This window comes from Elgaria multicarinata, chromosome 1 (assembly GCF_023053635.1).
Source record: "Elgaria multicarinata webbii isolate HBS135686 ecotype San Diego chromosome 1, rElgMul1.1.pri, whole genome shotgun sequence".
NCBI lineage: Eukaryota > Metazoa > Chordata > Lepidosauria > Squamata > Anguidae > Elgaria > Elgaria multicarinata.
In genome coordinates, this window is record NC_086171.1 from 66,568,363 (window position 1) to 66,582,858 (window position 14,496).

General features: G+C 39.4%; 1 protein-coding gene across 2 annotated transcripts in view; it reads left to right on the forward strand.

The window, feature by feature from the left end:
• VPS41 (VPS41 subunit of HOPS complex) overlaps positions 1–14,496 on the forward strand; it is a 138,775-nt gene that overhangs the window by 33,602 nt on the left and 90,677 nt on the right. For both annotated transcript variants that reach the window (XM_063129564.1, XM_063129554.1), the window contains one exon: positions 13,730–13,804. In XM_063129564.1, the coding sequence (XP_062985634.1) occupies positions 13,730–13,804 (75 nt within the window). The remainder of the gene's footprint in view (positions 1–13,729; positions 13,805–14,496) is intronic.

A 14,496-nucleotide genomic window follows, 5' to 3' on the forward strand; every position in this document is an offset into this window, starting at 1 on the left:
CAAAGTGTCACTAATTTAGTCTGGATCTAACCTAGTATGAATAGACTTGCATTATTATTGTACGTTCACAATAATCTTGATAATTGTTTTGTCCCATTGATATGGCAAATGGCTTAAATCTCCATACTTTTATCAGGTTAAAAGATGGAGAACCTAGCTAATATGAATTCTCCTACTGAGAGAATCGGAATTCCATTTCTTTATTCATTCATCCATTCTTCTGGGGACCCCATTGTCACCCCAAGTCCACTACAAAAAACAAAGATGGCATAATGATTGCCATAAACACACACACTCTCTCTCTGTTGGCAGGGAGAAGGAACAAGACTAACTATCCAGGATCAGAGTTTTGTATGTTTCAAAGATAACATGGGTCCAAACCACAGGGAAGTGTCTTTTCAACAGCTCTGGCACTGGTTTGGTAATATATATATATTGGGCTGTAGTTGGGTAGTGGAGAACAATTATTTGTTACTAACAGATTTGTTGTCTTTTAAATGCCTTGAGGAAATGGGATTGTCATACAGCTTTTATAGTCTGCCAGTCTATAAGGGGGGCCCCTTATGTCTAACATGAGTGAGTGTGGAAGAGAAACAGAAACAATTGCAGCACATGTTGAAGAGTAAATGGTTTGGATGGATAAGTGAAAGGGGGATAGAAGAGCAGAAATGCTGTTTTAGGAGCAATATTTGGTGCTGAAGTTCATTCTTTTCACCAGCATGAGACTTGTCTGGTGAGATGGAACAGCTGTTTTAATTATTAGGGTGGCAGCTCCATATGGGGTGGGTAGGAGTGAGGGGTGAACCTCCTCATGGAATTTTATAGGCCACTTGGCAGTGTTTGGGCCTGGTCTACATCAGAGTTGCACAGGTAGAGCTTTAGATTGCATCTGAAAGGCAACAAGCACATATTTAAATGAACGCCCAATAGGAGAAACTGGGAAAGTGTTGTCACTCGGTGTTGGTTATTTTGTCTTTTAAAGCCAAATGCAAAAAGAGAAAAGGACCACTAGTATGGTCATAAGTATCAAGGCTCATCTGCATACTTGGGTTGCTTGTGGAATCCGTAGGGCATGAAACAGCTTGTTAGCTTGACTATTGTTAATGTGTGTCCCATCATATTGAGATGCCAAAAGTAATTGAAAATTGATTGATTGCTTTGCTACTTCAGTTTATCTACTGCAAATATATAAAGCTAATATTTTATGTGAATGTCCTGAAGCTTGGTCTCTTAAGGGATTGTATTGATTGAAGGAGAAGGTTTTTTTTTGTAGCTTCCTGGAATCTTACAGAATGAGCACAATGGAGAATTTATGTTAAGTTATATTCTGGGGCATAAAATATACCTCTTATACATGAGTAGGCCATGTGTTTTTATGGCTTATATAGTGTATGTCTAGCCTATTTGTATGCCTAATCCTGGCAGGTAAATTTGTTTGAGACCATTGTCAGCACTTGTCAAAGTATCCATCACAAAGTGTTGACGTGCTTGCAAAACAGAACATGTGTTGTGATGCTGACACAGCAATCTTTTGTGTGAAAGGCGAGAGGTTACATTTTTTTTATTTTTAAAAATCTAATTACGCAATTGTTGTCCAATCCTATTGCTAGGAACAACCTTTTGAAGGGATTTTTAAATATATATATTGTTGTGGTCAGATTGACAGTGACCTTACTTGATATTATTTTTTGATGATGTTCCAATGCTTTTAATGTATGTGTGCTCCTTCTCTATAGTAAGAGCCATGGAGTTATTGTCCACGCAAGAGGTCCTTGTGTGAGCAGGGGCTGCCCCAGTCTTTGTTTCATAGGTACATGGGATAGCCCCTTTAAACATATGCCCATATATGCCCATATCAATGCCCTCATTGTTATGGGCATATATGGCTGGATTGGGGCACATAAAGGCTGGATTGGGGCACATAAACTCAGCAATAAAGCTAGTTATGTTTCACCTGTCCCCCTGCTCCCCTCCAATGCAGTTCTACAGAAAATAATGGTTATTCTTGTTCCATTTCTCATTTTTGACACATATAGCCTGATCCAGAACTCCACAGGCACTTGATTTTTCATATGACTCTCCCTAGTAACTGGTTCAGTAACTTCCATGACATACACACTATCATAAGAATCTTGTAAAGTTGCCTTTTACTGAGTCACATCATTGGTACCTCTAGCTCAGATCTGTCTACACTGATCGGTACTGGCTCTTTTCTTCATTTCAGGTAGAGGTCTTTCCTGAACTTGTAATCTACGAGTCTCTAACTGGAGATGGCAGGGATTTAATCTAGGGCCCTTATGGAAGCCACTCCTGTGGTCTGCTGTTGAGCTATGGTTCCTGTCCCTCTTCATAGGAGACATAATGCAAGTCAAACCTTCTAGCTCTATTGCTATGGTCTACAACATTAAGATCTTAATAGGATTCTGGAGGGAAAGTAGCTAACTGCTAAGTGCTAACAATTGGCTATCTCAGAGGATAGTGGGCCCAGTGATTGGGATGTTCAGTGGCATGTGCTTTCTGTTCTCCATATTGTCCCAAACAGAACTTTCCGACTTTCACATGTCACTTTCAGAATATATGCACTGTCCTAAGTTTTGGACAATATGAAAAAGCCCAGGGAATAGCAAGCATTGAAACAATTGCTCTTCCTTTTCCCTCTGATCCTTTGAAGATCCGAAGGCACTGGGAGGTAAGACACAAGTGCAAAAAAGTCCTACAGTGATGGGTGCATGAATATTTATCAAAGTACCATTAGCAAAATGTATCTATTCAGCTAACTTTGTTCCAGACTCCTCTTGGGAAGGAGAAAATAGGGAGAGGCACAAAAAAATTGAAATACTGTATTTTTGTTCAATGAAAGAGCCCATTTTCAGCTCCAGCCTGGAATATGGTGAGTCAATCTAATTTGACTTGAGAATTGGAACCTGGGAAAAACTTGCAACATCCTTAACAACCACTGGCCATATGCTGATTATTCAGATATGCTTCTTTTTCCTGTGCCTCTCGCCATCATGGTTGCCTCTTTGTCAGTGACACCTGCTTAAGATTAACTGATATGTGTTCTCGGATCCCGAGCATTTGACAAACTGGTGTTCTCTTGTATTAGGGTTCAGTGCTTTGACTGAGATGAAATGTGTCAAATGAGTTGAAAATTATGACTTAAAGGCAATGAAGAAGAAAAGCCTGCTAACTCCACTGACAATGGAGGATACAGAAGCGATTTACAGCATATTAATTCCAAATGCTTCTTCATCTTCTCTTTTCCTCAAAGACTGCCTGCAATTTATTAATATAATTATTGCCTCAACTGACATACTTGTAGATTAAAGAGCTGTAGATATGAGAGCTGTACAAACACATTTAGCTAAGTAACAAATCAAAAATGCTTTCAGAGGGCAGAGAATTCATGCCCTGTTGCCAGGTGTTTTAATAAATACATATTTAGAGCAAGTACAGTAACAAGACATGGCTTGTGCCAACGAAGTCTTGCACTTTGCTTAGAGAGGAGAAAACGCAGACTGCTTTATAAGCAGGGTTGGTTTTTAATATTTAATGGTTTAGTGGTGATGCATGAGTATGGAAAACAAATTTAAATATCTAATGTTTTAAAACATTCTTTGGGTAGGAAGAAATTGAAATCTTTTTAGCATGTAACTCCTCTAAGGCTTTTTGCAAACGGGAGAATTAAAAGAAAAATAGCATGAAATATTTAAGAACCACCCCTTTGCCACAGAATTTTTTAACATGTGTTTCCATAGTCCTTCAAGGCTGAGACTTTTATATTTAAATATTTGATGGCTTAGAGAACTAGAAAAAAAATTTGTTTAATCAGAATGGCAGAAAAAGTTAAAGTAGTCAGGTTGCCTCTTTGCAACCTTGAAAACCCAGAGGTGATTCCTTTTTGTAGCACTTAGCCCTATTAAAGTTTCAGCATTTAAGAACATAGGATGAGCTTTGTTGGTTCTGATCAAAGGTCCACCTAGCCCGACACCGTCTTTCCAGTGGTGGGCATCCAGATGTTTCTGACAAGCAGGGCAGGAAAGCAACGGCTCTCTTCTGTTTGTGTTAAGCATCTCCTATTGGAAGTGCTCAGTCTTTGGTCATAGAAGCGCCATTTTGCAATCGTGGCTAATAGCTGTTGATAGATCTAACCTCTACAAACTTGTCCAATCCCCCTTTTAAAGCCATATATCAGCCTTCTCCAACCTGGGGCCTCCAGTTGTTTTGGACTTCATCTCTCCTCATCCCAATCCAGCACAGCTAATGGTCAGGAATTCTGAGAGTTGTAGTCCAAAACAGCTGGAGGGAAGGCTGATATATATGAAAAGAAGCCAAAAGCTTGCTGTCTGCTTGTGTGTCCTGCCCTGGTTTCTCAACACATTACGATTTCATGCTGCATGAACTACTGAAGGTGATCTGAGCTTCATATTTCCTTGATGGGATTATCCATGAAGTATGTCACACTTTGAAAGGCCTTTGAAACCATCGCTCCACCCATTGTCACACTTTGCTCCATTTTAACCAATACCCGGTCTTTCCTTTGTCACAACTTTGTTCAGACAGACGGATGCACACCCGCTCCACCCATGCCCATTTGATGCATGGCATATGTTGTAAATGGCCTTGATACAGTTTTACATTTGACAGGAAAGCAAACACTTTAATGACCCTGTTGGTGTTATTACTGTGGAGAATAAAAAACCCTAGCTAATTGCTGTCGGCAAAATAATGCTTCACTTTCTGTCCCCCACCCCACCCCACGTAGCAAGAAAGCCTTCTTGTATTGATTTAGAAAAGAAAGATCTTACTTTGGATTGGGCTTTCATATGCGTTAGTCTTCAGCATTTCACATGCTTTGACAGGCGGTGTAAATTTTTCTGTTTATTACTCTAACTGCATCATTTCAGTTGTCACTGTCAGTAGCATAGAAGACAAAGCAGTGAAATGCCAACCAAACCACAGAATGGAATGTTTACATGTTTTAAAAAATAATGTACAAGTATAGACTGGATATTGACACTGTTGGGCACACTCCAAGAAAAGTTAGTTGCAATGAAGGCCCATTGAAATCAATGTGATGAGTCCCCTTCCTTTGAAAGGGGTTAGTCAAATCTGTAAAAGCTAGGAATATTAATGGCACTAGGTTAAGATTTAATCCTTATGTTCATGGAGTTTGCAATTTGGGAAATTATGCACCAATCAATTTGCCATAGCTTTAGGTGCAATTGAGTTGGTAAAATGGAATTTGCTTCATGTACATAGTTCATAGGATGTTGGAAGTGGATGCTATTGGAAAACTCAATTTTGGGCAAATAGTCCCCAGGTCATAAGTTAGGACTTGCCCCAACAGGTCTTGGGAAGTTGTGCTATTTGATTTAACAGAATGCCAGCAAGAAGTGTAAAGGTCTTATAGAAAATATTACATAAAAGATGGGATGGTTTAATCTCTTGTCAGGGACTGCCAGAACATGCTCTGAAGAAAGTTAGAATTCTGTTGAATCCTCTTTCTTTGCATTGACAGCTGCCTATGTATTGTCTAGCTATATTTGACTGGTAGATTAATATTGACTTGGACGTCATCTCAGATATTAGAGCCAACAATTGAGTGTGTACTATTTTTTCAAATTCTGAAAATGTTTGTACAGAGATTAAAATACATGTAATACTTGGAGGATTCCCCATGGCAATAAAAATATGCAGGTTAATAGACATTTTAATGTCATCGCAGGGAAAGAGCATACTTAGAAATTAATATTTTGGAAATTCTTCACCCTGGCATGCCGCCTCATCAGTGTGCAAGCCAGTGTTCTGTTCACTTGTAAGACAGGTCTTGTCCTGGGCTGAACTTGTTTTTACTTTACCTTTTCTGGAGGGAATTTTTTTATTTTTACATCTTAGAAGACTTTTTTAAAAAACTAAATAAACAAACACATTTTTAAACATTTCCTCTTTCCTTTCCTTCGTTTTATCCAGACTTTTCTAAAATTTATGGGGTTTTTAATGCTGTTTAAGCTCTGCAGAGTTGCAACCACAGTTCCAACACATGGTTTGGCATTTCTCAATACCCAAGAATAAATCTTCAAATATTTTCTTTCATGTGGGGTTGGGGGCGGGGGGGGGGGGGAATGCCTTAACAAACTAAACAGTTTTTCTGCTTACATGATGGCTATATGTCCACCATTTACTTTTTTGAAAGACCTGGCACAAGTAAATTCCTCTGATACTATCTTGCCTTACTTGGGCTGTAGTTTTCTTATCCAGTTGAGATGATTGAAATATTTTAAGGGTTTGGTGGCAGGTCATTTGTTCAGTGAACGGTGGTCTCTGTTATATACTGGCAATGAATGTAGTAGTATTTCACCTTTGCCACATACCTAAGCTTTGTCTCTGAAAGATATAGCTGAACCACTGGTTCTACTAAATAGCCTCCTTGTTTTGGTATATTACCCTTTGGTATGTTCCCTGTAGTGGGAGCTCAGCAGAGTTAAAGGGTTTGGCACAGCACAGTCTTTTAAGAGAGAGGAAGCTTATTAGATAGATGTGTGTTTGCTAAATCCCAACAACCTTTTAAAAGTATTGGGGGGATTTGGAAAGGATTGGTCCTAAGAAGCTAGTATACTGCTGATTCCCAGAGCTTTTTTCTCTTCCCTTAAGCTGCATTTTATGCCTGTGCCTACCATTTTTTTTCCCCTGTGAGAGACTGAAAATGGGTAAAAAAGCTATAGTTCCTTGGGCTGTGTAGTTGTTTAAAAGTTACAAGTTCTCAAACGTTAGGAGGTGTTTCTTCAGAGTAAAAATAAAATGATGCGGTTTTAAAATCCAAAGTTGTACGAGGTCTTTACCATGGTTACTGAAACTATAACCCCGCCCACCATCTACTAAACCCTAACTTCAAGAATGCCCATCATATGTTTCAGTATATATTTGCCTTTAATCTCTCTATGTCCTGTCAGTGTTGCCCTATGAAACAGAATGTTTCAGGGGATCTCACATCTGTAAGAGGTCTACTTCCCCTTTCATAGTTCAGCAGTGACTATTTGACCTTTTGAGATTTGTTGGGCTCAGCAGTGGCATTATGATCTTTGTGGTGTGCTGGAGCCTATTCATATGGCTTTTGCCCCTCTCAGTATTGTTATTGCTAGGAATAAGGGTAGAAAGGAACTCCTCAACATGGCCTATGGCAGTGCTTCCCAAACTTTTGCAGGTAACTGCCCCCTTGGTTCCACAAACTTATGCCCAGTGCCCCCTACTCTACACTATAAAAATCATTATTCAGAATAGCGGTTTTCAGCGACCCACTAAGGAAGATAATAACAATAAAATTCAAAACCGTAACAATTGATTAAATATTTATTCAAAATCTGAAGCACCTGCCGCAGGCTTGCCGAGGGAGGGTGGGAAAAGAGAGCAAACGCCTCTGTTTTGCATCCGGCGTGGCGGGGCACACCAAGCAGGGTATGTCTCTTAGCATTTTGGTGCTTTGGAAACATTTCAATTCACCGTTAAAAGGACTCTTCTTAAACGGTATGAATACATGTGTGGATTCTTCCCCTATATGGCTTGGGACCAAACTACCTTCTCCCATAAAAATGTCCCTAGGTTTTAAGACCTTCTGGAGAGGCGCTTCTTGGAAAAGACCACCTTGAGCACCCCCCTCCTACCCCTTTGCCGCTTAGTGCCCCCCCTGCCGCCTCCTTGACTCTTAACACCCCCCTATGCAATCCCACCGCCCCCAAGGGGGTGGTACCACCCACTTTGGGAACCACTGGCCTATGTCTTCTTACATTGCTGGAGGGCATGGGAGGGGCAAAATGCAACATCTCCCACTTTGCTAAACAAACATAGGAATGTCTTGCAATAAATGCTCAGATGCTCTTATTGGCCAGACAAGTGCATAAGGACAAAAGAAATAAGGCTAGATAATATGTGCTGTTAACAGTGTATTTGTGTGCTAATATGCCGAAGCGCCACCATTTAGAATGATTTAAAGACCTCTGTCATTAATAAAATGTTGTTTACATGGAGATGATTTTCTTCTTAGGAAGTCAAAAGCAATGGAATTAAAACAGGACAGCACTTGTTATAGAAGGTGACATTAATGATGGACTTGAAGCCTTTTCTTGCCATTAAAAGAGAGAGAGAACAAGCATGAATACTTAAGAATATAAAATGACATGTCGGAGAACATGATGAACAAAGTGCACGAATACAACAATCCTTTATTCCCAATGGGGTTAAGACATTGTTGAAACTGAACTTTGTATAGCTAACAGATTTAGTTCTAATAAAAAGTTGGACTTTATTCATTTTAAAAGTCATAACAGGGTGTATGATTGCTCATTATTGCAACTCTCATGGAATGCTAAGTAATTCAGTTAAAAGTCATGGCAATTCCATTATTATTATTATTATTATTATTATTATTATTATTATTATTATTATTTTTCAGGACACTAGAAATAGTATTGTAATTTCCTTGCCCTTCCATCCAAGAATTGGTCTTTAAGAAGACCTGCCCCTCATTGCATTGGAAAGTATAAGTGGATTTGAAATCTTCTGTAGCACATTGATGGTGCTATATAAATAAATAAATAATAATAATAATAATAATAATAATAATAGCACAGTAAAAATAAAAAATATATAAGAATAATGTTTTAAAAATAAAGGTTTCTTCAACAACATATTATTGAAAGCAAGCATCTCATTTATGTCATCACAATTTTGAACAAAGTTTTTTTTTTAAAAAAAAAAAAAGTACGTCACCACTTAAAGAAGTTAGGTTGGATCCAGGCTTAATCGTTCTTGGACTAGACCTTTGAAATAAATGGGACAAGTTCATTTTCATTGCTTTAAGTATGTCTAAGGCTCAGTTTACATGTCATGATAAACTGGATTTTCCAGGATTAATGTTTATGGGCAGTGTGCTCATAAATGCTGCTGGATCAGGAGCATCTAAACATATCAAGGATCTTAGAGCCTAATATGTTCTGGTGAAAACCCATGAACTTTACAGCAGAAGACATTCGGTGCATGAATGTAATCACAGCAAGAAAATCTCATGTGTGATTACCAGAGGTGACTACATATGTAGCTGCTTTCCATATAAAGTATCTAAAGCGGGCTTTATTGAAGCCAAAGATTTCAACGTCCAAAGGGTGGTACTTGTGTACTCTGCATAACCACATAACCCTTATTCTCATGAACTCATAATTTTCATCTATATCCAGATACCCCTTTTGCCACTCTTTTAGCCATGTCCCACCCTAACGCCTCCCACTATGCTGCTCCTTGGATATAAGGACGGATCATAAGAGTGGTAGAGCGCACACTTCGCAAGCAGAGAGTTCCAGGCATCTCCATTTAAAATGATCAAGTGATGAGAAAGGCCACTGCCTAAGCTGCTGCCAGTCACAGTGACCAATGCTGGGCTATATGAACAAAATGAGGTGGTTCAGCTGTAAGACTTCACTGTGGTGCATGAGCCTCCTTCCCTCTTGTGGTGGAGATTGGACTCGCCTTTTTCTGTTTTCAAGTAACCGCAGTTTGAGGTTTTGTTGTTAGTTTAAACAGTGGTTTGCCTGAACAAACCCAAGTCAAGTGGTGGTTTCTGATCCTGGCTTGTTCAGACAAATCATAGTTTAACCACAGTTTGTCCCGCTTTGGGCAAAACAACAAACTGCATTTAATTTAACCCAAAAGCAGATGTTTCCAGTCTCCTCACAACCATGCCAGAGAAGGAGAGGGAAGTGCATGAGCTCATGGCTCGGTCATGTAGCACTAATCTATGGTTTAATGTTATGTCTGAATGCAGCCATAATCTGTCCTGTTATAAAGCTGCTTCCTATGTTACTGGTATAAGGCAGTTTCCAAACTACATTTGTTTAATGTTTATTTATATCCCACTTATATCCCATCTTTTTTCCTCCAAGGAACCCAAGGGTAATATGATATGGTGTCTAGAATATACTGGGATCATTTGACGTTTTTGTTTGTTTTGTTTTAAGATCGGGATGAAAATGCTTCTTAGTGTGAGTGTATAATCAGCGTGACCCTCCTCAAATAAAACGTGGCGTTTGCTACAAATACCACTGAACCCTAATCTGCTTTTCATACTCCTCCTCTGAATGTTGCATGCTTGTTAGCCATGGCTAAAGACCGGAAGCCACACAGTCAACTTTTAAAATGTTTAGAATTCTAGCTCACAACAACTGCCTCTCTCCTACAATTGGAGTCAAATCCAGGCTTAATGTTTGTTATTCATTCTACCTCCCTTCCACGGGGGATGCAGCATTTGTGAAAGAATCAATTATCCATTTGTTAGTCAGAGGAGCTTTACAAATTATACATTAGCAGATTGATTTCTCAGGTTCACCGTTGAGGGACTGACACTATAAGGTGGGATGATGATGAGCATCAGGGGAGAAGAAGTTGCCACACAGTTAAAAGAGGCTCTTTGAATGGCCATGAATTTATTCCTAATTGAAGAGCTGACATAATCCATACTAAGTGTATTTATTTCAAGCATTTTACATTAGGTAATTGATTATCACACAAGCTGTATTTTGCAAGTGGCAGCTTTTCTTCAAATTTAGGGTTTTGCAGAAAGCTTTTCTTATAAGATACTTACCGGCCTCCTCCCTGCCAAGCACACAAACCATTTCTCCTGAACTTTTCCCCCACCTATTAAAGTTACATTTTTGTTCTAATAGTGTCAGCTTGACGTTATTGATTCCTTTTGAACAGTCAAACTTACTTATATTGTCCAGAATTCCAAACAGGTCTCCATGAGAAATAAAACTGCAGCAAATGGTAATTCAGTTGGGGGCATTTATTCCTCATTGACACAACTACCCAGACTTTCTTCATGAAATCCTTATTTTTGTCCTCAGGTTAATCATCTAAGTTCTAAAGTTCTTTTCAGTGGGAGCCAGTTTGACTATTTTCCAGGCTTAAGGGTCATTGCTTCTGTGCTGCACTTAGTACAGGGTATGAAATAATGTGTCCAGTGGTGTGGCAAAATCCTGATTCTCTAAACACCATCCCAAGTGGTGTTGTAGATCACAAGCTGAATATGAGCCAACAGTGCAATATGGCTGCAAGAAAGGCAAATGCTATTTTGGGCTGCATTAATAGAAGTATAGCTTCCAAATCACGTGAGGTACTGGTTCCTCTCTAGTCGGCCCTGGTTAGGCCTCATCTAGAGTATTGCATTCAGTTCTGGGCTCCACAATTCAAAAAGGACGCAGACAAGCTGGAGCGTGTTCAGAGGAGGGCAACCAGGAAGATCAGGGGTCTGGAAACAAAGCCCTATGAAGAGAGACTGAAAGAACTGGGCATACTTAGCCTGGAGAAGAGAAGATTGAGGGGAGACATGATAGCACTCTTCAAATACTTAAAAGGTGGTCACACAGAGGAGAGCCAGGATCTCTTCTCGATCCTCCCAGAGTGCAGGACACAGAATAACAGGCTCAAGTTAAAGGAAGCCAGATTCCAGCTGGACATCAGGAAAAACTTCCTGACTGTTAGAGCAGTATGACAATGGAATCAGTTACCTAGGGAGGTTGTGGGCTCTCCCACACTAGAGTCATTCAAGAGGCAGCTGGACAACCATCTGCCAGGGATGCTTTAGGGTGGATTCCTGCATTGAGCAGGGGGTTGGACTCGATGGCTTTGTAGGCCCCTTCCAACTCTGCTATTCTATGATTCTATGATAAGTAATCTCACTTTGGGACCTGTTTGTTCACAAATGTGGATGTTGCTTCCGCTTATCGGTAATATAATATAAACAAATAGTAATAAAATATAAACAAATAGTATAAAAGCATAGTATAAAATGCAATTTTATACTATGCTTTTACACTATTTGTTTATATTTTGAATGGTTTTCATGGTTTTAATTTATGTAAACCGCCCAGAGAGCTTCAGCTATTGGGTGGTATAAAAATGCAAGCAATAAATTATTATTATTATTATTATTATTATTATTTATTTATTTATTTATTTATTTATATAGCACCATCAATGTACATGGTGCTGTACAGAGTAAAACAGTAAATAGCAAGACTCTGCCGCATAGGCTTACATTCTAATAAAATCATAATGAAACAATAAGGAGGGGAAGAGAATGCAAACAGGCACAGGGTAGGGTAAGCAGGCACAGTAAATAAATAAATAAAATACCCACCCTCACTTTTGTGAATTCAAATGAATACTAGATAGATTGTTGGAACTGACTTGCTATATTTTTTTATTTATAAGTTTTTTGACCCGCTTTTGGCTACAAGAGACCCAGAGGCAGCTTACAATATGATGAAATGTATGCACGATAAAATCACAGTGGTGTAGTGGCTAAAATGTTGGACTGGGAGTTGGGACGTCCGGGTTCTAGTCCCCACTCAGTCATGGAAACCCATTGGGTGACTTTGGGCCAGTCACAAACTCTCAGCCCAACTTACCTCACAGGGTTGTTGTTGTGAGGATAAAATGGAAAGGAGGAGAATTATGTATGCCACCTTGGGTTCCTTGGAGGAAAAAGGCGGGATATAAATGCAATAATAAATAAATAAACAGAATGATAAAATAAAATACAAAAGTCCTGAGAGTTCACAGGGCAGCAAAAAACCTCAATTGTAGCAGCTGCAGGGCTTATGTCTTGACAATTTGCCTAGGGATTAAAAGAGAAGGGCCAATCAAGACTCCTGAGGAAGGATATTTCTCAGTCTTGGCAGTGCTACTGAGAAGGCCCTGTCCCGTGTCCCAGCAAACAGAAGTTGGAAAGTTATGGAGCAAAGCCTTTGATGATCATAGGACTCATGAGGGAGAAGGCACCCCTTCAAATAGTCTCGTCCCAAACCACTGTGATGCAATGATGATGGGAATTTGTGTGCAGTTATCAGAAACAGCTAAGCAGCTCAACAGGACAGAAAAGTGCTACAAGAGACAGAATCCCCCACAGCTTTTCAATGCTACTGATGGCTGCCACCAGCAGAAAATATTCCATATTATAAGGTTCCCAAGAACCTGGCAGTGGTCAGTGCCATGTTAGCTCCATAAGAACCTTATGGCAGGGTTTCAAATAGCAACTCTCTGGTCACTGGCTACTCAGTGATGGAGCAGGGAAGAATATACGAAACATTATACTTCCAACCCCACCCCGCAGTTTAAGTCACAGGTTTCTAACATAGGAATATTTGATCGGTTGCGTCATTTACCCAGCCAGCTCTTAGGTTTGCTGTGTCCCTTATGTGATTAGTTGCAAATTGTGTTCCTTGGAAGCTTTGCAGGGGGTGTCCACCACTGCCAAAAGTCCCCTATAATGTACAGCTCCAGAGGCATTTTGGGTGTGTACCATAAAATATCCTTCAACATCCTTTGTAATGTGCAGAGATTCTCTTGTGGACAAATTCATATGGATAATCTGTGAAAATAGAAAACTGGAGAACTATGGCTAAACCAGTGCAGTAGCATTCTTAGTTAACTGTTGTGGTCTGCCCTGGATGTTCTTAACACACATGCTTTTATTTTTGCAGTCCTAGGCAGACAGCAAAAACAGGTTGAGCCTCTGATAGACTATTACATATGACTAGTGAGCAGTGTTCAACTTGGTGGTTTATAAGTACTCCAGGCCTCATTTATGTTTGGGTGGCAAGCTGATGCGATTTGTTTCTTCACTATTGTGCTTTTTAAAATGTCTCCTTCTCCCCCATCTCTCAACTTTTTTTTACAGAGTCCAGTTAAAATCAATCAGATTAGCCTGGATGAAAGTGGAGAGCACATGGGTGTATGTTCTGAAGATGGCAAGGTACGACAAAACAATCCATGTTCACTTTTCTGCTTTGCATAGACTTATGTGCTACTTTCCAGATTGTTGGGACATCAGTATATAGTGAAGACCTACAAGAACAGCACCAGGATCGTCTGTTTTAATACTGGACTCACTTGCAGAAAACTCATAACTAAAGTCAAATATATTTGGTCCAAATGTGCCTTCGGAAAAGTAATTACAAGGAATGTCAATAATGTTACTGGTATTAAACTGATTAACAGCTGTGGCAGGGGGACTTGTCACTGTAATCATTACTACTGTGCCAGTTATACTTCAGTGACTAGTCCGATGTTCCTGCAAGACAGTAGCTTAATGCTTCTCTGCTATAAATCCACAAAATTGGATTTTTGTGGGCAGGATTTCTGTGGGCTGGTGGTGTTTCGTCTATGTGTGTTTTTTAAACCTTATGATTGTTTCCTCTGAAATCTTTTGATAAGCAGTCATAGTCTATCAGAAGAATATAGTGCCTTACAGTGGCTGCGTTAAACAAATGTGAAATCAATATATATATATATATATATATATATATATATATATATATATATATTACGTACAGTTTCCTTAAAAATGTGGCACCTTCTTCCTCGACTGGGGACATACATCATTTTGTGTACTGCACAGTCAACAATTATCAGTGTTTTCTTGGAATGTTGAGAGCTCTGACATTT